We start from the raw sequence: 27,461 nt of genomic DNA, 5'->3' as shown, positions 1-27,461 counted from the left end.
CCACTGAGCCATCCTGCTCGAAGGCCCTCAGTAAGTCCGGAAGGGGTTCGGAGTCTTCTTCTGTCCCATTATCGGTAGCCATCAGGAGGCTGAGCTCGGATCGCACAAAATGGGGTTTTAGCCTGTTGGCATGGAGGACCCGTAGGGGGTTCCGGGCAGTCTCCATGTCGATTAAATAGGTGACGGGCCCTTTGCGTTCGATTACCTTGAAGGGCCCGGACCATCGGTCTTGGAGTGCACAGGGTTCAACCGGGGACATCACCCAGACCTGTTGTCCCGGTTCGAACTCAATGGAGGACGCGTGCTGATCGTACCACCTCTTCATGTCCTCCTGACTGGCCTCGAGATTGGCTTTGGCGGTGTCTCGGAACTGCCGGGTCTGGTTGCGGAGAGCCAGGAGGTACCTGTAGATGTCCGGGGGAGTTTTCTGGGGAGGCTGCTCCCAACCTTCCTTGACTAGGCTGAGGGGGCCCCGGACGGGGTGCCCGTACAGGAGTTCAAATGGGCTGAAGCCGAGGGACTTCTGCGGGACCTCCCGATAGGCAAACAGGAGGCAGGGAAGTAGCACGTCCCACTGGCGTCGAAGGGGTTCTTCTAGGCCCATAATCATCCCCTTGAGGGTGCGGTTGAACCTCTCGACCAGTCCGTTTCCTTGCGGGTGATAGGGGGTCGTGAATTTGTAGGTGACCCCGCATTGTTGCCAAAGAGACTTCATATATCTGGAGATAAAGTTCGTGCCCCTGTCACTGACTACCTCCCGAGGGAACCCCACCCGGGAGAAGATCCCCATCAGGGCCCGGCCCACCACGGGGGCCGTCACCGTCCGAAGAGGGATGGCCTCGGGATAGCGAGTGGCGTGGTCTACGAGGACCAGGATGAACCGGTGTCCTTGGGCTGTTCGAGGGTCGAGGGGCCCCACAATGTCTATTCCCACTCGTTCAAACGGGGTGGTGACGACAGGAAAGGGTTGCAATGGTGCTTTGATTTTTCGGCCACTTTTTCCGCTGGCCTGGCAGGTGGGGCAGGCCTTGCAGTGGTTGGTGACATCCTTTCGCATGTGGGGCCAGAAAAAATGGGTCACCAGGCGGTCGTAGGTTTTATCCTGCCCCAGGTGTCCGGCAAGGGGGACATCGTGGGCTAAGTTCAGGAGGAAGTCTCGGAAGCGAAGGGGCACCACCAGCACCCGACTGGCCCCTAGTTCCGCCACTTTCTGCTCGCTGTAGAGCAGGTCTTGGTCCCAGTAGATCCAGTGGGCCCCCGAGGTATCCCCGGTGCTCTGGGCCAGGGCTTGCTGCCGGAGTCCTTCGAGAGAGGGACAGGTTTTCTGTTCGGCCCGGAATTGTTCCTGCGTGGGGCCTCCCTCCTGCCGCCATTGTGCCAGGTCAGGGACGTCCCGAAGCTGGTCGGATCCTTCTTCGGTTTGGGTCAATGGACTGGCTCCTGGGGCGGCCTCCTCTGGGATGAGCGCGGGAGGAGGTTCTGGCCACTCGGGCTCTTCTGGGCTGGGGACCGCGCGGGCGGTCATGGACCGGGTCGTGACGCAGACCCATTCGGGGAGGCCAAGCATCCCCAGGTGCTCCCTCCGTTCGACAGCTGCCCATGGAGAGCTTTCAAGGTCGTTTCCTAGGAGGCAGTCCACGGGGGCATCATCGCGGACAGTTACTTTTAACATCCCTGTTACTCCTCCCCACTCGAAGGGGACGCAGGCCATGTGGCATAGGCTTTCGGAGTTGTCGGCTGATCGGACAGGGCAAAGAATGTTCGGCAAGATTTGGTCGGGAGTGACGAGGTGGCGTCGGACCGCCGTTACACTGGCCCCGGTGTCGCGGAGGGCTTCCGCCCGGCGGCCATTAATGTTGACCCATTGACCGTACTTCTGGGTGTTGGCGGGAAGGGGGGCCCGCGGAATCATGTCTCTCTCCCCTAAGCAGACCAGTGCCATGGCGGCGGGCGCCCATTCAGAGGGATCGGTCTCGTACTCTTCTTGGTCTTCCGGGATTAGTTCTTCCCCTAGGGCCGCCGCTGCAACTTGGCGGGGGGTAGTGTTCGGAGTCTTTGGGCAGTTGGGATCACTGGCGTAGTGGCGGGTCGCTGGCACCTGTGGCACGTAATGTTGGCCCGGAAACCGGCCCGGACGGCAGGGCTTCCTCGGCCAACCGGGGTCGAGGGGTTTCTGGGGGGTGACGAGGGGCCGGGGTCTCTCCCCCGACCCTGACTCCCTCCTCCCCCTCGGGGGCGATACGGTCTGGATAATTCGCTGGGTGCGTTCCGGCCAACTCGGGTGCTTTCCCACCGGTCGGCTTCGACGGCGAGTTGTCGAGGGTCGGTTAGCTTACTGTCCAGGAGGTGTTGCCGGAGCTCCACGAAGCAGTTGTTCGACAGGTGTTCCCATACGATAAGGTCAAAGAGTTGTTCGTAGGTGGTTACTTTGTTGCCCTTGATCCACCCCTCGAAGGCTCGGCTAAAAAAGTTCACGTACTCCACCCAAGTTGTACCCGGGATCCGTTTGCAGTCGCGGAACCGTTGGCGGTACATCTCAGGTGTGAGCCCGTATCGAGTGAGGAGGGCGGCCTTCATGTGGTCGTAGGAGGTCATCAGCTGGTCCGGGAGTTGCAGCAGGGCGTCCCGCCCTTCGTTGACAAACCTCCCCCATAATCCGGCTCCCCAATCGCTTCGGGGAATCCGGTGGGAGGTCATTGCCACCTCATAGGCTTTAAACCACTGCTGTATATCATCGTTCTTGTGGTATTCCCGGATGACATCTTTGGGGATGTGAACCTTGGGTTCGGTCGAGGCAGACGGGGTCGGTCGTTCGGGGAGCCCGAGGTCTTTATTCTGTTTCTGGATCTCCAGTGCTTTGAGATCGCGCTCATGTTCGTACTCTAGTTTCTTTTCCTCTAGCTCTCTCTGTCTTTGCTTGTCTTCTCGCTCTTCCTTGAGCCGTAAGTGTTCCAGGGTTATTTTTTGTTCGGCCAGCTTGAGTTCTCCATCCAAGCGAAGTCGGGCTAGTTCTAATTCGTGGAGTCTGGTTTTTTCTCTTTCTCGGATCTCTTCCAGGGAGAGACCCGCTCTTTCTTTAGTTGGTGCGGGGCTCGTTTCGGTCGTTTGTGTTCGGGGTACGGCCGTACCCGTTTCCGCCCAGGCTTCTAGGGCTCGTTTGAAGTCTTCCTTCGTACTCAGACCCGTGGTTGGGAGACCAAGTTCCATGCAATATTGCTTCAGTTCTCGGTGGTTGTAGTCTTCCAATTTTTCCATCTGGAATTTCTCCGTTGTTCCGCTCTCTGTTGTCATGGTGGTCGTGTGTCGTGGGTCGGGTGACTTTCTGTACGATTATGCGTAGGTTCGGATCCCGTCGCTGGCCACCAATGTTAGACGGGGACCCTGAGGGTCGGCCGGGTACTGAGGGAGAGATCCCCGAGGGGGACCGTCTCCGGTGATCGTACAGACAAGTTACCTCCCTCCCCACAAACAGGCACCACACCAAGTCGAGTTCAATGCTTTATATAAGGTTCTTAAGGCAAGGATGTCAGCGATACAGGATATCTCGGACCCGGGGGTCCTCTCACTTCTAGTCTCTGTAGGGAAAGGGGGTAGCGGGACAGTCTTGGTACCGGATCGGTACAGGTAGTGGTAAGAGGCGAGCTCACAATCCTCGAGCTGGAGGGTCTGTGGATCGGGCCGCGGCAGCGCCAGCAGGCCAAGATGGTAGTCTCACAAGGCAGAGGGCCGCGGCAGCGCCAGCAGGCCAAGATGGTAGTCTCACAAGGCAGAGGGCCGCGGCAGCGCCAGCAGGCCAAGTCGATGGTTTCACGAGGCAGAGGGCCGCGGCAGCGCCAGCAGGCCAAGATGGTTGGTTTCACGAGGCAGAGGGCCGCGGCAGCGCCAGCAGGCCAAGATGGTTTCACTAGGCAGAGGGCCGCGGCAGCGCCAGCAGGCCAAGACGATGGTTTCACGAGGCAGAGGGCCGCGGCAGCGCCAGCAGGCCAGTCACGGATGAGTTCTTCTCGGGTCTCTCGACTCCAGGATACAACTGCCTTCCTGGTCTGGCACTGCCCCAGTTATAGGTCTGGTCCCCTTTGATGTCCGGACCCTCGCGCCTGGGGGCCGGGAGGTCCGGGATGAGGGAGTCCAGACACCCAGCAGGGGGGTGGAGCCAGCGCCCAGGGCGGCCGGGGGTGATCGACACCTGGCGGAGGGGAGCCGTTGACGATTCCTTCTCCCATTGATTTGCCAAGTGGTCACTCTGCCTCCTGGGGGGAGGTTGGTGCCCCGATGTCGGGGCCGGCCGGGCCCAGGGTTAGGGTCGAGTTGAGGCCACGCGGCCTCGTGCTGCAGTGCCCCAAGATGGCGGCCGGTTCGATGTCGTGGTGTGGATGGTGACCCGGGCCAGCTGGGTCCGGGGCTGGTGTCTTGTAGTGGAGGGATTGCAGGGTACTTCGGGTGGTCGTTTAGGGACTCTGGCTGGGGATGCAGGGAGAGCCAGGGTCCAGGTCCTACTGCGGGGAGGGGGGGCAGCCCGACCATGCGGCCTGTCCAACAATATATATATATATATATATATATATATATATATATATATATATATATATATATATATATAAATGTATATCAGTCTACGGCTTCAGCTACTGACCATGATTTTGATTGGGCAGAAGATCTTGGCAAGGCTGCAGGGCCCTAATTGGGAGGACTGTACTTGGAATAGTAAATGTGGCCAGCCTCCCCAGTTACCATCTTGTGTGTGGCTATAGTGACCATGGTGGTCATGGTCGAGACAATGGTGGTCGAGGTGATGACATATGTATGCCCACTGTGGCTAAACCACTGTTTTTTAAATCTGGTTCAATAGTGTGTGAGTTTTATGTTCTAGGCCCACCTACGTAGAGTTTTTTTAGACTGAGGCGGCAACAGTCCATGACCACTTATCCTTCCTACACTATCATTAATTTTTAGCAGATGTTGTTCCAAGTCCCTTATCACAAAGCACCTTTTTGATTGGCTGCGGATGGATACAGTGAAACTGTGGTGTTTAGGTTGGCTACATAGAAGCAGGTCTCTTAGTTAAGAATAGCAAGAAACTGGGGTTCCGTGTATAGAGACCAATATACCAAAGGGCTTCCCCAAAAGTATCAAAGTACTAAGGTCCACCGAGGAATGTGTTATTGAGGAAGGGTAGATCAAAGACCTACTTCTAATGTCCATTTCTTTCATCTTTGCAGCTCCCGCTCCGTATCTCCCCAGCCGGCTGTCACCCAATGCACCGAACGCCATCCGCAGCTCCGTGGCAACAGTCCAGAACCTACGCACATGCGAGAAGTGCGGCACCAGCATCATGTAAGCACGCACTAACATGCTTAATACATGCCTCATATAAGCGAGCAGCATGATCTGGGAGGCACCCTCCTGCGCATCAGGGAGGTTTGAAGGGAAGCGGGTGTTATACACGCATCATGTAAGCGAGCAGCATGATGTGGGAGGCGCCCTCCTGCGCGTCAGGGAGGTCTGAAGGGAAGCAGGCATTGTACATGCATCATGTAAGCGAGCAGCATGATGTGGGGGGCACCCTGCTGCGCGTCAGGGAGGTCTGAAGGGAAGCGGCTTAATACATGCATCATGTTAGCGAGTAGCATGATGTGGGGGCGCCCTCCTGCATGTCAGGGAGGTCTGAAGGGAAGCAGGCATTATACATACATCATGTAAGCAAGCAGCATGATGTGGGGGCGCCCTCCTGCATGTCAGGGAGGTCTGAAGGGAAGCAGGCATTATACATGCATCATGTAAGCGAGCAGCATGATGTGGGAGGTGCCTTCCTGCGCGTCAGGGAGGTCTGAAGGGAAGCAGGCATTGTACATGCATCATGTTAGCGAGTAGCATGATGTGGGAGGCGCCCTCCTGCGCGTCAGGGAGGTCTGAAGGAAAGCAGGCATTGTACAAGCATCATGTTAGCGAGTAGCGTGATGTGGGAGGCGCCTTCCTGGGCGTCAGGGAGGTCTGAAGGGAAGCAGGCATTCTACATGCATCATGTAAGCGATCAGCGTGATGTGGGAGGTGCCTTCCTGCGTGTCAGGGAGGTCTGAAGGGAAGCAGGCATTGTACATGCATCATGTTAGCGAGCAGCGTGATGTGGGAGGCGCCCTCCTGCGCGTCAGGTAGGTCTGAAGGGAAGCAGGCATTATACACACATCATGTAAACGAGCAGCATGATGTGGGAGGTGCCTTTCTGCGCGTCGAGGAGGTCTGAAGGAAAGCAGGCATTGTACATGCATCATGTTAGCGAGTAGCGTGATGTGGGAGGCGCCCTCCTGCGCGTCAGGGAGGTCTGAAGGGAAGCAGGCATTGTACATGCATCATGTTAGCGAGTAGCGTGATGTGGGAGGCGCCCTCCTGCGCGTCAGGGAGGTCTGAAGGGAAGCAGGCATTGTACATGCATCATGTAAGCGAGCAGCATGATGTGGGGGGCACCCTGCTGCGCGTCAGGGAGGTCTGAAGGGAAGCGGCTTAATACATGCATCATGTTAGCGAGTAGCATGATGTGGGGGCGCCCTCCTGCATGTCAGGGAGGTCTGAAGGGAAGCAGGCATTATACATACATCATGTAAGCAAGCAGCATGATGTGGGGGCGCCCTCCTGCATGTCAGGGAGGTCTGAAGGGAAGCAGGCATTATACATGCATCATGTAAGCGAGCAGCATGATGTGGGAGGTGCCTTCCTGCGCGTCAGGGAGGTCTGAAGGGAAGCAGGCATTGTACTTGCATCATGTAAGCGAGCAGCATGATGTGGGAGGGGCCTTCCTGCGCGTCAGAGGGGTCTGAAGGGAAGCAGGCATTGTACATGCATCATGTTAGCGAGTAGCATGATGTGGGAGGCGCCCTCCTGCGCGTCAGGGAGGTCTGAAGGAAAGCAGGCATTGTACAAGCATCATGTTAGCGAGTAGCGTGATGTGGGAGGCGCCTTCCTGGGCGTCAGGGAGGTCTGAAGGGAAGCAGGCATTCTACATGCATCATGTAAGCGATCAGCGTGATGTGGGAGGTGCCTTCCTGCGTGTCAGGGAGGTCTGAAGGGAAGCAGGCATTGTACATGCATCATGTTAGCGAGCAGCGTGATGTGGGAGGCGCCCTCCTGCGCGTCAGGTAGGTCTGAAGGGAAGCAGGCATTATACACACATCATGTAAACGAGCAGCATGATGTGGGAGGTGCCTTCCTGCGCGTCGAGGAGGTCTGAAGGAAAGCAGGCATTGTACATGCATCATGTTAGCGAGTAGCGTGATGTGGGAGGCGCCCTCCTGCGCGTCAGGGAGGTCTGAAGGGAAGCAGGCATTGTACATGCATCATGTTAGCGAGTAGCGTGATGTGGGAGGCGCCCTCCTGCGCATCAGGGAGGTCTGAAGGGAAGCAGGCATTGTACATGCATCATGTTAGCGAGTAGCGTGATGTGGGAGGCGCCCTCCTGCGCGTCAGGGATATCTGAAGGGAAGCAGGCATTGTACATGCATCATGTAAGCGAGCAGCATGATGTGGGAGGTGCCCTCCTGCGTGTCAGGGAGGTCTGAAGGGAAGCAGGCATTGTACATGCATCATGTTAGCGAGTAGCGTGATGTGGGAGGCGCCCTCCTGCGCGTCAGGGAGGTCCGAAGGGAAGCAGGCATTATACACGAATCATGTTAGCGAGTAGCGTGATGTGGGAAGTGCCTTCCTGCGCATCAGGGTGGTCTGAAGGGAAGCAGGCATTGTACATGCATCATGTTAGCGAGTAGCGTGATGTGGGAGGCGCCCTCCTGCGCGTCAGGGAGGTCCGAAGGGAAGCAGGCATTATACACGAATCATGTTAGCGAGTAGCGTGATGTGGGAAGTGCCTTCCTGCGCATCAGGGAGGTCTGAAGGGAAGCAGGCATTGTACATGCATCATGTTAGCGAGTAGCGTGATGTGGGAGGTGCCTTCCTGCGCATCAGGGAGGTCTGAAGGGAAGCAGGCATTATACACGCATCATGTTAGTGAGTAGCATGATGTGGGAGGTGCCTTCCTGCGCGTCAGGGAGGTCTGAAGTGAAGCAGGCATTGTACATGCATCTTGTTAGCGAGCAGCGTGATGTGGGAGGTGCCTTCCTGCGCGTCAGGGAGGTCTGAAGTGAAGCAGGCATTGTACATGCATCTTGTTAGCGAGCAGCGCGATGTGGGAGGCGTCCTCCTGCGCATCAGGGAGGTCTGAAGGGAAGCAGGCATTATACATGCATCATGTAAGCAAGCAGCGTGATGTGGGAGGTGCCTTCCTGCGCGTCAGGGAGGTCCGAAGTGAAGTAGGCATTGTACATGCATCATGTTAGCGAGTAGCGTGATGTGGGAGGTGCCTTCCTGCGCATCAGGGAGGTCTGAAGGGAAGCAGGCATTATACACGCATCATGTTAGCGAGTAGCATGATGTGGGAGGTGCCTTCCTGCGCGTCAGGGAGGTCTGAAGGGAAGCAGGCATTGTACATGCATCATGTAAGCGAGCAGCATGATGTGGGAGGTGCCTTCCTGCGCGTCAGGGAGGTCTGAAGTGAAGCAGGCATTGTACATGCATCTTGTTAGCGAGCAGCGCGATGTGGGAGGCGTCCTCCTGCGCATCAGGGAGGTCTGAAGGGAAGCAGGCATTGTACATGCATCATGTTAGCGAGTAGCGTGATGTGGGAGGCGCCCTCCTGCGCGTCAGGGAGGTCTGAAGGGAAGCAGGCATTATACACGCATCATGTTAGCGAGTAGCATGATGTGGGAGGTGCCTTCCTGCGCGTCAGGGACGTCTGAAGGGAAGCAGGCATTGTACATGCATCATGTAAGCGAGCAGCATGATGTGGGAGGTGCCTTCCTGCGCGTCAGGGAGGTCTGAAGTGAAGCAGGCATTGTACATGCATCTTGTTAGCGAGCAGCGCGATGTGGGAGGCGTCCTCCTGCGCATCAGGGAGGTCTGAAGGGAAGCAGGCATTATACACGCATCATGTTAGCGAGTAGCATGATGTGGGAGGTGCCTTCCTGCGCGTCAGGGAGGTCTGAAGGGAAGCAGGCATTGTACATGCATCTTGTTAGCGAGCAGCGTGATGTGGGAGGTGCCTTCCTGCGCATCAGGGAGGTCTGAAGTGAAGCAGGCATTGTACATGCATCTTGTTAGCGAGCAGCGCGATGTGGGAGGCGTCCTCCTGCGCATCAGGGAGGTCTGAAGGGAAGCAGGCATTATACATGCATCATGTAAGCAAGCAGCGTGATGTGGGAGGTGCCTTCCTGCGCGTCAGGGAGGTCTGAAGTGAAGCAGGCATTGTACATGCATCATGTTAGCGAGTAGCGTGATGTGGGAGGTGCCTTCCTGCGCATCAGGGAGGTCTGAAGGGAAGCAGGCATTATACACGCATCATGTTAGCGAGTAGCATGATGTGGGAGGTGCCTTCCTGCGCGTCAGGGAGGTCTGAAGGGAAGCAGGCATTGTACATGCATCATGTAAGCGAGCAGCATGATGTGGGAGGTGCCTTCCTGCGCGTCAGGGAGGTCTGAAGTGAAGCAGGCATTGTACATGCATCTTGTTAGCGAGCAGCGCGATGTGGGAGGCGCCCTCCTGCGCATCAGGGAGGTCTGAAGGGAAGCAGGCATTGTACATGCATCATGTTAGCGAGTAGCGTGATGTGGGAGGCGCCCTCCTGCGCGTCAGGGAGGTCTGAAGGGAAGCAGGCATTATACACGCATCATGTTAGCGAGTAGCATGATGTGGGAGGTGCCTTCCTGCACGTCAGGGAGGTCTGAAGGGAAGCAGGCATTGTACATGCATCATGTAAGCGAGCAGCATGATGTGGGAGGTGCCTTCCTGCGCGTCAGGGAGGTCTGAAGTGAAGCAGGCATTGTACATGCATCTTGTTAGCGAGCAGCGCGATGTGGGAGGCGTCCTCCTGCGCATCAGGGAGGTCTGAAGGGAAGCAGGCATTGTACATACATCTTGTTAGCGAGCAGCGCGATGTGGGAGGCGTCCTCCTGCGCATCAGGGAGGTCTGAAGGGAAGCAGGCATTATACACGCATCATGTTAGCGAGTAGCATGATGTGGGAGGTGCCTTCCTGCGCGTCAGGGAGGTCTGAAGTGAAGCAGGCATTGTACATGCATCTTGTTAGCGAGCAGCGTGATGTGGGAGGTGCCTTCCTGCGCGCCAGGGAGGTCTGAAGTGAAGCAGGCATTGTACATGCATCTTGTTAGCGAGCAGCGCGATGTGGGAGGCGTCCTCCTGCTCATCAGGGAGGTCTGAAGGGAAGCAGGTATTATACATGCATCATGTAAGCAAGCAGCGTGATGTGGGAGGTGCCTTCCTGTGCGTCAGGGAGGTCTGAAGTGAAGCAGGCATTGTACATGCATCATGTTAGCGAGTAGCGTGATGTGGGAGGTGCCTTCCTGCGCATCAGGGAGGTCTGAAGGGAAGCAGGCATTATACACGCATCATGTTAGCGAGTAGCATGATGTGGGAGGTGCCTTCCTGCGCGTCAGGGAGGTCTGAAGGGAAGCAGGCATTGTACATGCATCATGTAAGCGAGCAGCATGATGTGGGAGGTGCCTTCCTGCGCGTCAGGGAGGTCTGAAGTGAAGCAGGCATTGTACATGCAACTTGTTAGCGAGCAGCGTGATGTGGGAGGCGCCCTCCTGCGCATCAGGGAGGTCTGAAGGGAAGCAGGCATTGTACATGCATCATGTTAGCGAGTAGCGTGATGTGGGAGGCGCCCTCCTGCGCGTCAGGGAGGTCTGAAGGGAAGCAGGCATTATACACGCATCATGTTAGCGAGTAGCATGATGTGAGAGGTGCCTTCCTGCGCGTCAGGGAGGTCTGAAGGGAAGCAGGCATTGTACATGCACCATGTAAGCGAGCAGCATGATGTGGGAGGTGCCTTCCTGCGCGTCAGGGAGGTCTGAAGTGAAGCAGGCATTGTACATGCATCTTGTTAGCGAGCAGCGCGATGTGGGAGGCGTCCTCCTGCGCATCAGGGAGGTCTGAAGGGAAGCAGGCATTGTACATGCATCATGTTAGCGAGTAGCGTGATGTGGGAGGCGCCCTCCTGCGCGTCAGGGAGGTCTGAAGGGAAGCAGGCATTAGACACGCATCATGTTAGCGAGTAGCATGATGTGGGAGGTGCCTTCCTGCGCGTCAGGGAGGTCTGAAGGGAAGCAGGCATTGTACATGCATCATGTAAGCAAGCAGCGTGATGTGGGAGGTGCCTTCCTGCGCGTCAGGGAGGTCTGAAGTGAAGCAGGCATTGTACATGCATCATGTTAGCGAGTAGCGTGATGTGGGAGGTGCCTTCCTGCGCATCAGGGAGGTCTTAAGGGAAGCAGGCATTATACATGCATCATGTAAGCAAGCAGCGTGATGTGGGAGGTGCCTTCCTGCGCGTCAGGGAGGTCTGAAGTGAAGCAGGCATTGTACATGCATCATGTTAGCGAGTAGCGTGATGTGGGAGGTGCCTTCCTGCGCATCAGGGAGGTCTTAAGGGAAGCAGGCATTATACACGCATCATGTTAGCGAGTAGCATGATGTGGGAGGTGCCTTCCTGCGCATCAGGGAGGTCTTAAGGGAAGCAGGCATTATACACGCATCATGTTAGCGAGTAGCATGATGTGGGAGGTGCCTTCCTGCGCGTCAGGGAGGTCTGAAGGGAAGCAGGCATTGTACATGCATCATGTAAGCGAGCAGCATGATGTGGGAGGTGCCTTCCTGCGCGTCAGGGAGGTCTGAAGTGAAGCAGGCATTGTACATGCATCTTGTTAGCGAGCAGCGCGATGTGGGAGGCGCCCTCCTGCGCATCAGGGAGGTCTGAAGGGAAGCAGGCATTGTACATGCATCATGTTAGCGAGTAGCGTGATGTGGGAGGCGCCCTCCTGCGCGTCAGGGAGGTCTGAAGGGAAGCAGGCATTATACACGCATCATGTTAGCGAGTAGCATGATGTGGGAGGTGCCTTCCTGCGCGTCAGGGAGGTCTGAAGGGAAGCAGGCATTGTACATGCATCATGTAAGCGAGCAGCATGATGTGGGAGGTGACTTCCTGCGCGTCAGGGAGGTCTGAAGTGAAGCAGGCATTGTACATGCATCTTGTTAGCGAGCAGCGCGATGTGGGAGGCGTCCTCCTGCGCATCAGGGAGGTCTGAAGGGAAGCAGGCATTATACACGCATCATGTTAGCGAGTAGCATGATGTGGGAGGTGCCTTCCTGCGCGTCAGGGAGGTCTGAAGTGAAGCAGGCATTGTACATGCATCTTGTTAGCGAGCAGCGTGATGTGGGAGGTGCCTTCCTGCGTGTCAGGGAGGTCTGAAGTGAAGCAGGCATTGTACATGCATCTTGTTAGCGAGCAAGCGATGTGGGAGGCGTCCTCCTGCGCATCTGGGAGGTCTGAAGGGAAGCAGGCATTATACATGTAAGCAAGCAGCATGATGTGGGAGGTGCCTTCCTGCGCGTCAGGGAGGTCTGAAGTGAAGCAGGCATTGTACATGCATCATGTTAGCGAGTAGCGTGATGTGGGAGGTGCCTTCCTGCGAATCAGGGAGGTCTGAAGGGAAGCAGGCATTATACACGCATCATGTTAGCGAGTAGCATGATGTGGGAGGTGCCTTCCTGCGTGTCAGGGAGGTCTGAAGGGAAGCAGGCATTGTACATGCATCATGTAAGCGAGCAGCATGATGTGGGAGGTGCCTTCCTGCGCGTCAGGGAGGTCTGAAGTGAAGCAGGCATTGTACATGCATCTTGTTAGCGAGCAGCGTGATGTGGGAGGTGCCTTCCTGCGCGTCAGGGAGGTCTGAAGTGAAGCAGGCATTGTACATGCATCTTGTTAGCGAGCAGCGCGATGTGGGAGGCGCCCTCCTGCGCATCAGGGAGGTCTGAAGTGAAGCAGGCATTGTACATGCATCTTGTTAGCGAGCAGCGCGATGTGGGAGGCGCCCTCCTGCGCATCAGGGAGGTCTGAAGGGAAGCGGCTTAATACATGCATCATGTTAGCGAGTAGCATGATGTGGGGGCGCCCTCCTGCATGTCAGGGAGGTCTGAAGGGAAGCAGTCATTATACATGCATCATGTAAGCGAGCAGCATGATGTGGGAGGTGCCTTCCTGCGCGTCAGGGAGGTCTGAAGTGAAGCAGGCATTGTACATGCATCTTGTTAGCGAGCAGCGCAATGTGGGAGGCGCCCTCCTGCGCATCAGGGAGGTCTGAAGGGAAGCAGGCATTGTACATGCATCTTGTTAGCGAGCAGCGCGATGTGGGAGGCGCCCTCCTGCGCATCAGGGAGGTCTGAAGGGAAGCGGCTTAATACATGCATCATGTAAGCGAGCAGCATGATGTGGGAGGTGCCTTCCTGTGTGTCAGGGAGGTCTGAAGGGAAGCAGGCATTATACATGCATCATGTAAGCGAGCAGCATGATGTGGGGGCGCCCTCCTGCATGTCAGGGAGGTCTGAAGGTAGGCGGTCACAGCCCTCTACTGGAACTCTTGTGCATAGAGTAAGGATGCTACAGTGCTGTATATCAGATTTGCTGACAAGTATGGCAGAGGTACCCTTCTAACCAGAAGGTCAGGGTTAAAATCCAAAACAAACAACAAAAGATCCCTCTTGTGATTCACACTCGTAGTATCACACCTGTCCTATCATTTTCACATGTGAATCCCACATTCATTACCGTCCACTCAACTATCTAAGTTGACAATGTAATGTCAACAATACAATGATGTATTATTGCACAAATCATGAATAATGTTTTTATAGAACTGTTTTTAATGATACGGCATTGTATTATAGGAAGATAATATTGAATATAATATTTATAAGTGTTGGTGTTTTATGATATGGAATATAAAAGACATTTTAACAATAAACGGGGTGCAGATTTTGTTGTGGTATACCAGAATTGTTACATTATTATACACAGCACTTCGGTTCAAGCATGGGCCATTTGATTGGCCTCTTGGCGCTGATGACGTGTCCCGTCAGAGTCCCATCTGATAGATGTGGCTCGGTTTCTCCATAAAAGAAGCCACATTAAGGGCCTGCTTCTCGCAACCTTCCCCATGCCTGTGTGACAACTGTGTGTTAAACTGCATGACAAAAGGTACCTGCGCGCGCATAATTCTCTAATGTTGCCAGCATCACACAGCATTGCGTGCTACCCGTCTGCAACGTGCTGCAGCGCCTCGCCGTGGGTAGAACGTGATCTACAAACGCACCTACAATAAAATACATCACAATCTAATGTTTGTGTTGATGTGAGCCGCTGGGTTACTATTTGTTTCCTTCAGTGGGGGATATTCATAGTGAGGGCTTGTAGCTTCCATAACCAGTTGGGGACATGTACAATGGGGCGCCATATTTAGTGTGTACTGATGTATGTGTGGCCATGGGTAATCTCCCTGTTGGGCGCCGCCTCTGCCGGGCTTCCCACGCACCCGTGTGCCCTGAAGGAGGCCTGGCCGTGCACAAAAAGATGGGATAGGCGCTTTATCCATTCAAGGCGCTGATCAGCATAGGCGCATCAGCCGAGTGTATGGGCAGAAGGAACCGGCCACTGTCATGTGTGTGGGACCGTTTTGGGCACAATCACAGTGCAAGGAGAGAATGATCTGTTCACCAGCACGACACAAGGAAGATAAGGGATCATTTTAAGAAGGGTAGGACTGTCTGCGCACTAGTATCATTTATTTAAGGAGACAGCTGCTCGTGAACATAATGGAGGCTTTGAAGCACTATTGCGAATGGGGGTGAGCGTGTCGTGCATTGATTTCATTTAAAATGGAGGGGCTGTATTAACTAAGAACAGGGGCGCACAGACACTGACAGAGTTAAGGAAAGGCTGTGTTCACCAGTCGGTGCTTAATTTGTAAAACAATAAGTGCTGGGGCTCTCGTCAGGAGGCCATTGCAGCTTGCACCACACACTGCCCCTGCCATGCTCCCAATGATGGTAAAAACTCGACTACTAACCAACACACTACTACAAATTTAACAATTCGGTCAATTTCTGGCTCCCAAAGCTATAAGAAGGGCTTGGGTGGCAGTCAATAGTCATTTGTAATGTATATAGACAAAGCCACCTTGTGGCGGACTGTCACAAGCACCTGTGTTGACATTTAAGTGCCGGTGCCGTGCCCCGGAAACCACTGGCTCAAATTAAGCACCGGCACCAGTGTAGGTTTTCACAGGACCTCCTGGGTCTGCTACGCGATCTAAAATGGAGTTGTCGGTGACGGAAGACATTCCTGAAGGAGACATGGCAGGATTACAGTCTAAACATTCGTAAAAAATGTTCATTGCAATAGCAAATAAGATCAAAGGAGACCCTTGTGGTGGGCAAATGACAAAACCTGAACGTCCTACTCACGGGGGAATGTTGTCAGGCAAATGTAGCTGCTCCCACCCAACAACGAAGCAAAACATATCTAAGAAGGCAGCCGAAATGGAACAGAAAAACCCAGTTGTTTACAACCTAAAGCAAAACCACTTGGTCATTGTTTAAGCATGAGCACCACCCAGGTGTTGCTTAACCGGTAATTACTAAATTACAGGTTGAGGCCTGCGATCCAACTGCCGCAGACATCCGTGAACCCAGTGTTGGAAGCATGCCCCCAAGACCTGGAGAGCGCGGCAGCCCGCGTTGCTGGATGCCACGGAGAAGATTCTAGAATTCACTAAACTCCTCAATAGTGTGCGAGACCTGTCCATGTGGGTGCTATCATTGACCACTGCAGATGCATATTTTCAAACATCAAAGAACTGGTATAGGATTGGAATGGAGAGATATTCTTCTCTTCACCCAATTTCAGATGCTCATTTACACAGTCTGACGTAATCCCCTGTGCGAATTTGATTATTTTTTAAAACAACCACAAAAAAAGGAAATAGTCAGTCAGGTCATTCAACATATAACATACCCACTCAAATTAAGTGTATGTGTACCACAGAGAAAAAAATATGTGGAAAAATGAGAGTATCTCCCGTACACACTACCAGAGAAGCTACTGGCAGGTACTCACCAGCTTGCCCACGTTCTTGTCATCATCGATAACTTTCTCATATAGGAAAAAGGTGTGTGTCCAGTGAAAAGAAGGTGTAAAAACAAAACATAAAGTATAGACCCCACGAGAAACGAGACAAAAGAAGTCTCTAATAAAATTGAGGTAAACTCACACACATACTTGTAACTTTTTAATCCGAACTGTGAGTTTGCCCAGTATTAAAAACACGGCATGTTGTGAACCACTTCAAGGACGGCCAGCATGTTCATTGCCTGTTGTATATTAGCAGCAAATTCGTCAGGGCAACCGAGGTCTGCAATCACCTCCATGGACATCTAGCAATAAATCAAGAGTGACAAGTGAGAGCCATGGGCCCACACACCAGCTCTCACTTAGTCGTAAGGGTGTATATCATTTATACTTTTGATCCCTTTTAAACAGCACATTCGTTGCTTATAGGTTCATCGCTTTCCAAAAGCCTTCATGCGGTAACTCGACCGGGCGTCAGATGCATAACCAACTTTTGATAACTGGCTCTCTTTAAGGAGGGTGAGTACTTAAGACTTACTGTTGGAGATGATAGTAGTGAGAAACTCAGTGTAACACGGTAAATACCACTCTGGTACATCAATGTGCTGTCAGTGCTTTAACGTTGAAGTGGGCTTTTCTTTACAGGTAGCTAAACAAAACATTTAAAATTATTACCTGTAACGAAAACTAGAAGGCGACAACACCTTCTGAGGTCGAGATACTAGGCCGAACAATTTATAGCTCCTACACATTAGGAGCTAGATTTGGCTAATGATATCCCATGGGTGTGCTGTCACTAGGAGCTAGATTTGGCTAATGGTATCCCATGGGTGTGCAGTCTTGTCTACTCCGTGATCTTTGGAACTTGCGGAGTGCCTTGTTTGTTTCAGTAACAGTTCCGCACATATGATTCATGGCTCGTGTAAGGGTTAGAGATCTAGAGACTCTGGCCAACCTCTTGTAGTGGTCCAGTCCACTAGATGCCAGTTTAAGACTCAACATGTTTCTATTTTAGTCATTCGACAAACGTAGTAGCTGGGCCAGTACCCACTGCGGATTTCCTCGTTATACCTAATGCTTATGGGACTTCTGTCTTAGAGGACACTGGTAGAAGTTGAGATTTTCCAGTTGTAAACACACTTGAGTGCCCGGCTGCACGCTTGCTGTAGTTGCTGCCTTCACCAATTATGACTGGGTTCTAGACTTAGGGTCACATTTGCAACTTAAAAAGCCAATATCTCTGGAGCCATACAAACTTGAAAGGGTTTCAGATGGTTCCATTGGTATCCATACTGATGCCACTGATACTATGACCTCCTCTCGTCCAACATAGCCGCACCCCATGGAGACGGTTGTAATGGAGTCTGTCTCCAGATGCTTCTGCAACTTTGAACTTACCAATACAGGCACATTATAGGTTTAGGACATGAAAGGGATGGTGTAAGCTCAGCAGTTTGTTAAAGACAAGCAACATGATCAGGATCATGCTGTACTGCGATCAGTGGTCAATGTGTGAGAAAATAATAAGGTCCAGGGCCCTCGTCAAGAGGCCACAGCAGCATGCACCACCAATTGGCGCGGCCAATGAGAGTACCAACACAACTGCTATCAGACCCCTACAGATGCGACAATTCAGACTATTTATTCCAGGCCCCCAAAGCTATAAGAAAGGCTTGGGTGGCACATACTGGGCATTTTTAATATATATTCAATCAATAAATAACTGTTGTTGTGCTTATCTCTAAAGGTAGATAAACAGTGTGACCACGTGGCACACTGTCATAAGTGCCAGTGTTGTCCAAAAAGGGCCGGTGTCAAGCACTGGAAATCACCGGCTCAAATTAAGCACTGACTTGAATCTTGCTTTTATATGTCTTGTGAAGACATTTCTGGGAAAACGCCCCTTCTCCTTAGGTCATAGGCGTATGGGTTTCAGGTTGGATTTCCAGGTTTGGATTCAGGCTTGAGGGATACTTGCAACCCAGCAGCAGTTCTACTTCTTTTGAGATGTCTTCACCTGTGCTGCTGTGCAGGCCTCACCAGAGTTGATATTGTTTACCAAATACTGGCTCAAGAGTGCCAGTAATCACCCTCCTTGTGACCAGAATGGGTAACCAGAGCCAACTGCAATGTTCGCTGGATTTTCCACACCTACCGAACAATTTCATTAATAGTACGTTTCCATGGTTTTACCCGGGCCCAACGCTCTATCCCAGACAATCCAGACCCACAACAGTTCTACTAGTCCTTTCATAGGAGAGGTATACTTAAAGGGCGGCAGCTCCAATATCCCTCATCATCTGTTGGATCTATTTGATCTGCCATCTCAAAATTGCTTTGATTCATCATCTCTCCACCACCACCACCAGCTCCTGACTGCTTCAGCTGGTCCACAATGCCTACGCCCTTCCTTTCTGTCCACCACCCAGATAGCCCACCTGCTGCAAGGAAGTGATCTTGGCTGCAAACATTGACCTTGGAGGCAGAAATACCTGCCCTGTTGCAAAAGGGGGCTGTCGAAGTCTGACTGTCGAGGAGTGCAGCATGGGATTTTACTCCCTTTACTATTTGATTCCCAAAAAGATGGGGGGGGGGGGGGTGATCCTGAGGCTCCTAAACCTAATAATTTGAGGAAGTTCAAAATGCTTTCTTTAAACTAGGTTCACGTGTTCAGCAATGCCTTACATTGAATGATGTCTCTTGATCTTCAGGACACCTATTTGCATCTTCCATTCTTCTCTGCTCACAGGCATTGGCTTTGCTTTACAGTGGGGTCTGAGTAGCACTAATGTACAATGCAACCTTTTGGTCTCACAACCACCCCCTTGAGTCTTCACCCCAGTGCTAGCTGTGGTAGCAGGTTCTCTCAGGACTCCATTTATTTCTGTATGTGACTGAATGGCTGGGGAAGGCGGGGGCCCCAGGCTGGGAAAGGACCATCTGCAGTCCACTGTTACCTGTGCTTCTCCATCAACCTCCAGAAATCCCACCTCTTCCTCTGAGGCTGAGCTTCTTTGATTTGGATGCTGCCACACCCTGCATGAGATGATCTCCTCCTCAGAGGATTACAGATATTCAGGGTATACGTCTGATGTTTTTGTGCTATACTGAACTTGATGCTGCAGCGCCTCTGCCTATTGTAATTGAATTTATATAGCGTTTTCTACCTCTGATGAAGTGTTGATGAAGCTCTTAACCTCGATTAGCACACCATTCCAAAACCCAAGGCTAGTAGTTGATCTAGTGCTTATTGTTTGGTATAGCGATTAATCATGTGCTCTAAAAAATAAATTGCATGCGTTTACTCCAGTTATTGTGATATATTAATACCAGGTAGGTGTAGTCATCAGTGGGGTCTATGTGGTTTCAGATGAATAGTTGATGAGGTAGGCTGGTGGAGATTAAACAATGTTAGATTAGAGGGATAGGGGTTTAAAGAGGAGAGGTTGTAATCTATTAAATGAGGTATCTGATTGCAGAATTTTCAATAAGCAAGATTGAGTCAGGCATGAGACTTGAGAGAAGACTATTCTCCGAAATAGAAGTTATACAGAGATTGGAAGCTAAGAAGAGGGTCACTCTGAAGAAAGTAGAGAAATCAAGCGGGAGTAAGTTCAGGTCAATTTTCCATGCAGGATTTAGGAGTATAGTGGGAGAAAAATTTGAGTTAGCAACAGGGGCGGCTCCTCCACTAGGGCGGAGGAGCTTCGCCCCACTTCTTTCTCGCAGTGCGAGAAGCAGAAACATAAAATGGTGAAACTATCATTTTATGTTACGGCTTCTCGCACTGTGAGAAAGCAGATGTGTTTGGTTGGGGGTGGGCGGGTCTGCTGTAGGGCATGGGAGGAGTGGCTTGACCGCTACTGAGGGTGTTGACTGTTTGGTCGTCCCTCTGCGCCGACCAAACCAGTCCCGTGCACTCTGCCTTTTCTCCATGTAGGCTGCAGCCTACATGGAGAAAATGGCCTCCCCATAGGCGCCTGGCCGGTCGGCGTTCCGACCAATCACAACGCTGGTTAGCAAGCAATAGGGGAATGTAAGCTGTAAATAAAACTTTTTTTTTTTTTAAAGCGTCATACATAGAGCTCCATATCAGGGGCAGAGATGTGTTAGTTGTTGTCTTATATATCTGGATGCAATAACAGAAAGCTCAGAGATGCACCAAAATACCAGTTGAGTGGTATGCAGTGGGAATTACAGAAATTGTTTGCATGTTAAAGCCACGCCCTTAATTACATAGAACATGCCCCTTTTAGAAGCCCCCACTTTTTACATTCCACTTAATGCCCTGACCGTTAACATTTCCTTTTCTGCAGCTGCAGAGTGAGCCCAATGTCCTGTTCACCACTCTGAGCCCGGAGTAGCTGTTTATCCAAAAGCACGTGTCACTCTAAAAACGCGTAGTTGTGCATTAAATGGGGCTGAAATATCCCAGCAAGGAAAGTACTTTCGGCTGAAAAGCGAGGACTAGCTGCATGTTTCAAGTACGATATGGAGTTACCAAGCAGCAAGGCTTTCAGTCAGAACTGGCATCCCTTTCTGTAGCCACCTGCAAGGTATTTATAAATTACCCTTTAAAGTGAGGTGCTTGGATTTTTAGCCCCATATTTGTAAAGTGGTCTGGGCTGAAAAGAAGGTTGTGCTTGCAAGTGCGGTGCAAGACACCGAGCTGGCAATTCGCCTGCAATTTGCACTCATCAGGTCAATAGAAATATTCCAAGACTATAGTACCCACAATGCATTAGGGAGACAATGTGGCCTAACGGCTAGGGCGGTCGACCTTGGAGCTGGGGGACCGGGTTCAAGTCTCAGCAGGGACGGTCAACATTCTGTGATTCTGGGCAAATCACTTAATCTCCCTGCGCCTAAAAAAAATGGATGTGTCCGTATGTAACGTAACTGGTGCTCATGTAAATCGCTCTGATACCTCCAGGTCTAGTTTGCGCTATGTAAAACTCACCAAAAGAAAATGCATTAGGATAGCAAACAGTCCAGGACTCGAAATTGTGTGTGTGATGACATGGAGTGTTGGCCATTCTACATGGGGCAACTTGTCAGCAAAGGACTCCCTGGGGCATCACTTGGTCACACTTCCAGCCAGCTCCCTATTAATGCAGCAGCATGAATGGAGCAAATATGAGGCTGGAATCCCAGCAGCTGAAGTGATGTGGGGTTGAAATTCCAACACTGGCTGCAGATGTCACACAGGTCGTCTAAGGGTGCCTGCCCTGAGCTGAGCCCTGGACAGCACAGTGTGTCCAGTGGTGATAGCAGTGCCCTGAAGCCTGAAGGGCTCACACTCACCAACCAGTAGTCCCCCGGCACAGTCTGTGCAGAACTACAGCAGTAAAGGATGTCTAGGGGGCCATATAGCCATGTTGGTGACGGTGCTGACAGACGCCTGGGCCTTGCGCCGAGCCTCAGTTTTCTGGAAAACCATTTGATATTGGGCGCTACGCACATGCTCTGGTTCTCTATGGAGGATCCTGCAGAAGGTGCAAGAAGGTTGAGGACAACTGATTCTTCTCGTCTCAGATTGCGGGTGGATGAGTTGCTTGGCCGGTCTGTTGGGGCCCTTCATCCTGCCTCCCCTTTCCCTCCCGTACAGGATTGATCTGCAATTACAGCAGGATGCCGGAGCTCATACTCCTTTTGTTCCTGCTTCTGGTACACCTCTGGAAGCTGCACAGACATGTCTGCTTCATATCACGCTCTAATCTCCATCTCCTTTGGCTTGACACAGCTTAGGGTGCAGCACCTGGTTGAAGCCACAGGCTTTCAAGCTCTTGGCCTACCCTAAAACTCCACAGTTCGCCTCATTGAGTTGTTGGCACTGAGAGGGTAAGCATATCAATACTGGGGGGGGGCCTGTGTGTTTAGCATTGGGAGGAGGTCCAGGTCTGTCGCTTCCCAGGGGCTGTATGCATAGGTGTGAAAGACCTCTTCTGTTGACCCTAATGTACTCTTCTGGGTAATTTAGGATTCAGCGGATGAGCAAAATCTGTCAATCTGCCCTACTTGAAGTGTATATCTATATACACACATAGGTTTATCCTAAATAGAGTGGATTGGAAATTCCCAATTTTTTGCAGATGTCCTGCATCATGAAATGGGGGCTTTGTTGAGCTTGGAGTCTGTCTGTGTCAAATATTAAGAGTTAGGAGGAATGTCGTTTGCTTCGAGATGAATGAGATCTACAAACCCTCTGGCTGCATACTGTGAGTGACTCGAGATCTCTGGATATGTAGAAACTGTTTCTGTAGCACTCTGAGATAACTAGGGATTTTTTCCCCCCTGGAGCTGTATTTGTTGGTGTGTGAGAGAGATAAAAAGGCCCCAACGACTGTGTCCCTAGCAGTGAGTGAGGCGAGACCCATTGAATCTGGGGTGCGATATTCATAGGTTTGAGGGATGAACTGACATGGCTCCCTAGTGCTCCGAATTCAGGTGAGCCAGCTTCAGCTCATCCCAGACTTTAACCGTCAACATATTTCATTCTGTGACTTGTAGCTTTGATGGCAAGATTAGCATCTAGCAGTCATTCAAAGAGCTCTTAGCTATGAATGCTAGGATTGTTTCAAGCTCAATGATGATATGGGGCCAAAATAAAATGTTGTCAATCTTAAGAGCCAAACTACTTACCTTTGAGAATTGATTTGCAGATGCTGTGTCATCAGCAATGAGAGGCGGGGTCTGTAGATTCTCAGAGGGCGTATTTTCCTGCTTTTTTATCACGAGGAATGTGTTGATTGCTATGGAAGCGTCAAGGTGTCCTGATCGTCATGGTGTGCCTATAGCTCTTTGAGTTTTCAAAGTCACTAACCATCAGTGGCTGTGCGCTATGGCGCCATAGAGCGTCAGACAGTTTGATCTCATTGCAGTCTCAAATCCTAGCTCAAGGGAATTGAGGTCTCATTTTATTGTGCACTGTGCAGGGCTTTGTGCCATTTTATGAAGTTTCAGCTTGTGTCAAACATTGTGTGACTATAAAGTTCCTACCTCCGGTCAAGTTCTTCTTATTTTATGATCTGTGTCCAGATCTTCAATGTATCTATGGCTGTAGGGATAATTTGACTATCAAGCCCCTAAACAATCTTTGCTGATCCTCCACATCTGAGGCAATTGCTTAAGTTTACAAGTTATCCAACTCCGAGCTATCTCATGGTGATGTCTATCCAAAAAGTAAACCACATCTTCATATAGGGCTCTTAGTAACTCCCTTGAGTCGACACCTCTGAGCCGCTCTTGATTTAAGACATTAGCATCAAGCAAGTCCTTCTTTGAGACCAGAACCCAGCCACTGGTTTTCCTGTAATCAACCCTTTCATTTTGTCCCCCACAGGAACCAGGCGGTTCGGATCCAAGACGACGTCTATCGGCACCCAGCCTGCTATGTCTGTACTGATTGCGGCTTGAACCTGAAGATGCGTGGACACTTCTGGGCAGGAAACCTGATGTACTGTGAGAAGCATGCAAAAGAACGTAACCAGGCCGCAGCTGCCAAATCCTCTCCTGCCCTGCATTCATGAAAAGCAGAAGAGCCATTTCGCTGTACCACTATCTATGCTCATCTTCAAATCATTGCCCGCAAGGGTCCCAGACTGCTGCCGCCTCTTCTTTTAAGGATAAACTATTGTGGGGCTTTGCCTGCATACTGCAGATACATTGTCCTGCGTCCCTCATATCAATCTCTTCATTGGTTTTCGTGGATATTCAGCTGGCTCAATCTGACAAGTGCCAGAACCTCCCAGGAGATGTCTCCATTCTTGGCCTACCAAGTGAAGTGTTGGAGAATGTTGGGCACACCAATGAATATTCATCTGCCACCTGCATCCTTACCCTGGTGAACTGGTCCCTTGCACAACTATACCTGTTATTCTGGGCCACATTTTATGGTATCCATATCCTGGCACCGCTCTTCCTGAAACTGTGCCCTGCCAGCTTCAGCCACTAGTAAACTGGAAATTCTTCAACCATGAATATATATTGTGTATGTATATTACTGAGACGTGTCTGCTGTTCACTTACTTTAACTGCATGGGGTGAAACATATTACTGTTTGAATGCTTAGACGCATGTTTGGAATGTGCCGTCAGACTAATGTTCTAAAAATATACCATTGAATCATGTAGACCATGTTCACCCACCTTCCAGCCTTACTCCAGTTAGGCAGATTTTACCACTTTACTGATAACAAATATGCAGAGGACAAAGTAATATTCAAATGTTGAATCCTGTGGCACATGCCTAGCCTCATCAAATGCACCAAGGTCCCTGGTGTGTTCCCGGGGTTCTGTTCTTTCCTCTTCTCTGGTTGATTGGGTACTTTGTTTTTTTGTGAACATTTTGCCTACAATTTTTATTTATTTATTTAAATAGTGGTGGTATCCATACACCAGGGAACATCAGATCATTGCACACCTAAAAATGCAGGCTTGGTTGGCATATTCAAGGTGACATCAAGTTAGTAAAAAAGTTAAACAAGCTTACAAGACAACTACATATGCAACAAGCTTTTTTTTATAGCTATTTATAATGTGCAACTGTAACCTAGAAGGGCATCCTGGTGTTGATAATAGCCATACAGAACAAGCATTTGCAATGCAATAGGTCTCGCATTTACGAGAATTTGAGCAATTGGCATTGTAAATGACAGCGCATTTTATTTATGTGTTGTTTTTAAAACAGATAAGTAAAAGGCATTGTAATATACAATGCCAATAGCTCAAACTCTCATAAATGCGAGACCTACTGCGTTACAAATGCATTCATGCTATACATGTTTTTTAAAGCGTTAGGAAAGAGCGTGTCCTCCCTGCAACAGCAGGCAAGACAAAGCTATTTGAGGAAATAGTGCTTATAGGCTGTAATAAAAGCCTACAGAGTAACAACACACGTAACAGGGGGTATCGCCATGGGAGGTTACAAAATGAGACAAGGCAGAACTAGGGGGGACTACTAAGCCTATTAACCAATAGACAGCTACAGTTTACACTGGACAATGACACAAGCCAATGAAAAATGAACGTAGAGTGAGCGTAGCTTCAAGTCCCTACCTGATTACTGCATGCCTCGCAGAGCATGTGCTGCCCAGGCTCTACCTAAAGAGAGCTGATTCAGTTTCCATCATTAAGGGGTATAAACCCAGGATTTCAGTGATTTGCGAAAAACTTAGTAGATCGCAGATGGACTGAAGAAAGGGAAGGAAATTATTTCACAGGCAAGAGGCATGGACTGTAAAGGCATGCGCTTGTGCTATGGAATGACCAAAAGACTTGCGTTTGCGAGGCACATTGGCCAGGTAGAGTGGTAATGAAGACATTTGTCTTAGAGGTTATGTAGTGCCAACCCCTGGCCTTGTGTACCAGACCGAGATTTAAAAACAACTTTTCCGAGTCGAGGGAACCAGTGTAATATGTTCGAGGTGGCAATAACCAGTGTCTTATGATGAAGGGTTGAAGGCAAGTGAGCGGTCACAGTCTGTATTCTGCAGAGGCATTTGAGCAGGTTGTCCGGGGCTTGCAGAAACAATGTGTTTCTGTACTCTAGCCTACTCACAATTGTTGCTTGGACAACTAGTGGCCGTAAATGTTGTGTTAGTAAGGCTAATATCTTGCGTAGGATTCTCAGCATTTCAAAACAAGAGGATGATAATGTATTAACCTATGAAGTCATAAACCTTTGAATCAAATCAGTACGCCAAATTTCTTACAGCAGAATCTGAAACACAGGGTGCCTGCTGAGACGAAGGCCAAAACTCAGCTAGCAGTGGTCTGGGTATTTTGACAATGGAGCAGCACATCACTTGTTTTGTCTCTATTGAATTTCAGGGAATTTAGTGTGAGCTAGGTAGTTATGTTGTGCATATAAGAGTGGAATGTTTCAAAGGATGCAGGAGAGGATCTGTCCATGGAGATAAGCTGGTTATCATCTGCTTAGTTCTTCAACAAAAGAAGAGTCCTGAGCACTCCAAAAAGTCAGTCATCAAATTACCGAAGTATTAGAGATTCAAGTTTTTCTTTATTCCATTTTCATCCTGTGGTTCATCAGACATAGATGCAAGGACAAGCAGTCGGGAACAAAACGGCCAACACGTGTTTCGTCATATGGTGTATATGCCTTCGACTTCCTCAGGACTGCCAATCTGTACTGTGTAGAGTAAAGTCAAGAGAGGCCAGTAATGCCAATCGTAACTACAATCACCAGTCTTTTCCTGCAATTTCCATCAGAATCTCTAATACTTCGGAAATTTGATGATTTACTTTTTTAGTGCTCCGGACTCTTCTTTTGTTCATGATTACATTTACCCCTATGTGGGGGTTATGTTTTGAGGATGCTTGGTAGCCAACCTTTGTTCTAGAGCACCACCAGATATTATTAGTAGCATATTACAAGTCCCGACACTCAGTGAGTGCCCTTCATAACCTGACTACCTTCTCTCTTCTTTTTTAGTTCATAAACAAAACCCATTGGTTGTGAATCATCTGGGCCAATGGTCTGAGGTAGATGCAGCATAAAATAAGACTCAAAGATAGGCCCACGGGTACCCCTCGACTGGTTGCCCTAAAATCTGATCAAAATGGTGGTAAATGTATTGCTTGCCATCAGCTTTAAATATAGAAACTCCACAATCTCACTGAGGAGGCACTGAAACCAATTTCTGCCGTCCTATATATCAAGATCACATGACTAACAGTATCAAAAGCAGTCAACAAATCAAATAGGACAAAGGCTACAACGTTGCCCTAGTCAACTTCCGTTCAAAGATCGATATCAAAGCAGATTCTGTGCCATAATATTGCTGAAACCCTGATTGATCAGGATCAAGCAGCAGACTATTCTCCGAGTAGTCTGAGATAATCCTGTTAAAATGTTTTGCCAGGATTTTCCCCTGAACATTTAAAAGATATTGGTCTAAGATTACTAGGGGACCGTTGGATCTTCTGTAGGTGTTTATTGTTTTTTAAGGGGATGATCATTGCTTGTTTCTACTCGAGTGGCGCTGTCCCAGTGGACAGGGATAGCTTACAGATTGAAAGTAGTGAATCAGTTAGTTAGCCTGCTATTTGTGGTCATATCTTAAGAGGTATGAGGTTGAGTGGAGAGCCCGAAGAAATGGAAGCGGTCAATTTCTCTAAACTGACCTGGTCAATCTGGCCAAAATCAGAGAGCACAGTTAAGAGTTCACTAGATTCACAATGAGAAACTGTTAAATCAAATTCGTCCACATCAAAAGTGTCAGCAAGTGGACAGATAACTCCTGTTTGATGCAAACTACTCACAATATTGACGATTTTCTCATCGAAGACTGATCTCAGGTTTTCACAGAGTGGATGGGTATGTGCAAAAGATTGTGACATACATGGTGGATTTGTCAGTGAGAAGACCATGGAAAAGACTCTGTCAAAAAAATCTTAATCTTTAAAAAAACAAAATCATTT

At 50.4% G+C, this 27,461-nt stretch overlaps 1 protein-coding gene across 1 annotated transcript in view; it reads left to right on the top strand.

The window, feature by feature from the left end:
- Positions 1 to 24,022, top strand: part of PDLIM2 (PDZ and LIM domain 2) — a 142,245-nt gene extending 118,223 nt beyond the window's left edge. Inside the window, exons 8-9 of the mRNA XM_078666290.1 lie at positions 5,220 to 5,334; positions 23,363 to 24,022. Coding sequence (XP_078522416.1) covers positions 5,220 to 5,334; positions 23,363 to 23,549 — 302 coding nt within the window. The 3' untranslated portion in view covers positions 23,550 to 24,022. The remainder of the gene's footprint in view (positions 1 to 5,219; positions 5,335 to 23,362) is intronic.
- Positions 24,023 to 27,461: the final 3,439 nt, after the last annotated feature.

Source organism: Lissotriton helveticus, chromosome 11 (assembly GCF_964261635.1).
Source record: "Lissotriton helveticus chromosome 11, aLisHel1.1, whole genome shotgun sequence".
Taxonomy (NCBI): domain Eukaryota; kingdom Metazoa; phylum Chordata; class Amphibia; order Caudata; family Salamandridae; genus Lissotriton; species Lissotriton helveticus.
The sequence above is the reverse complement of the archived record's forward strand: the minus strand, read 5'-3'. Positions and strand labels throughout refer to the sequence as shown.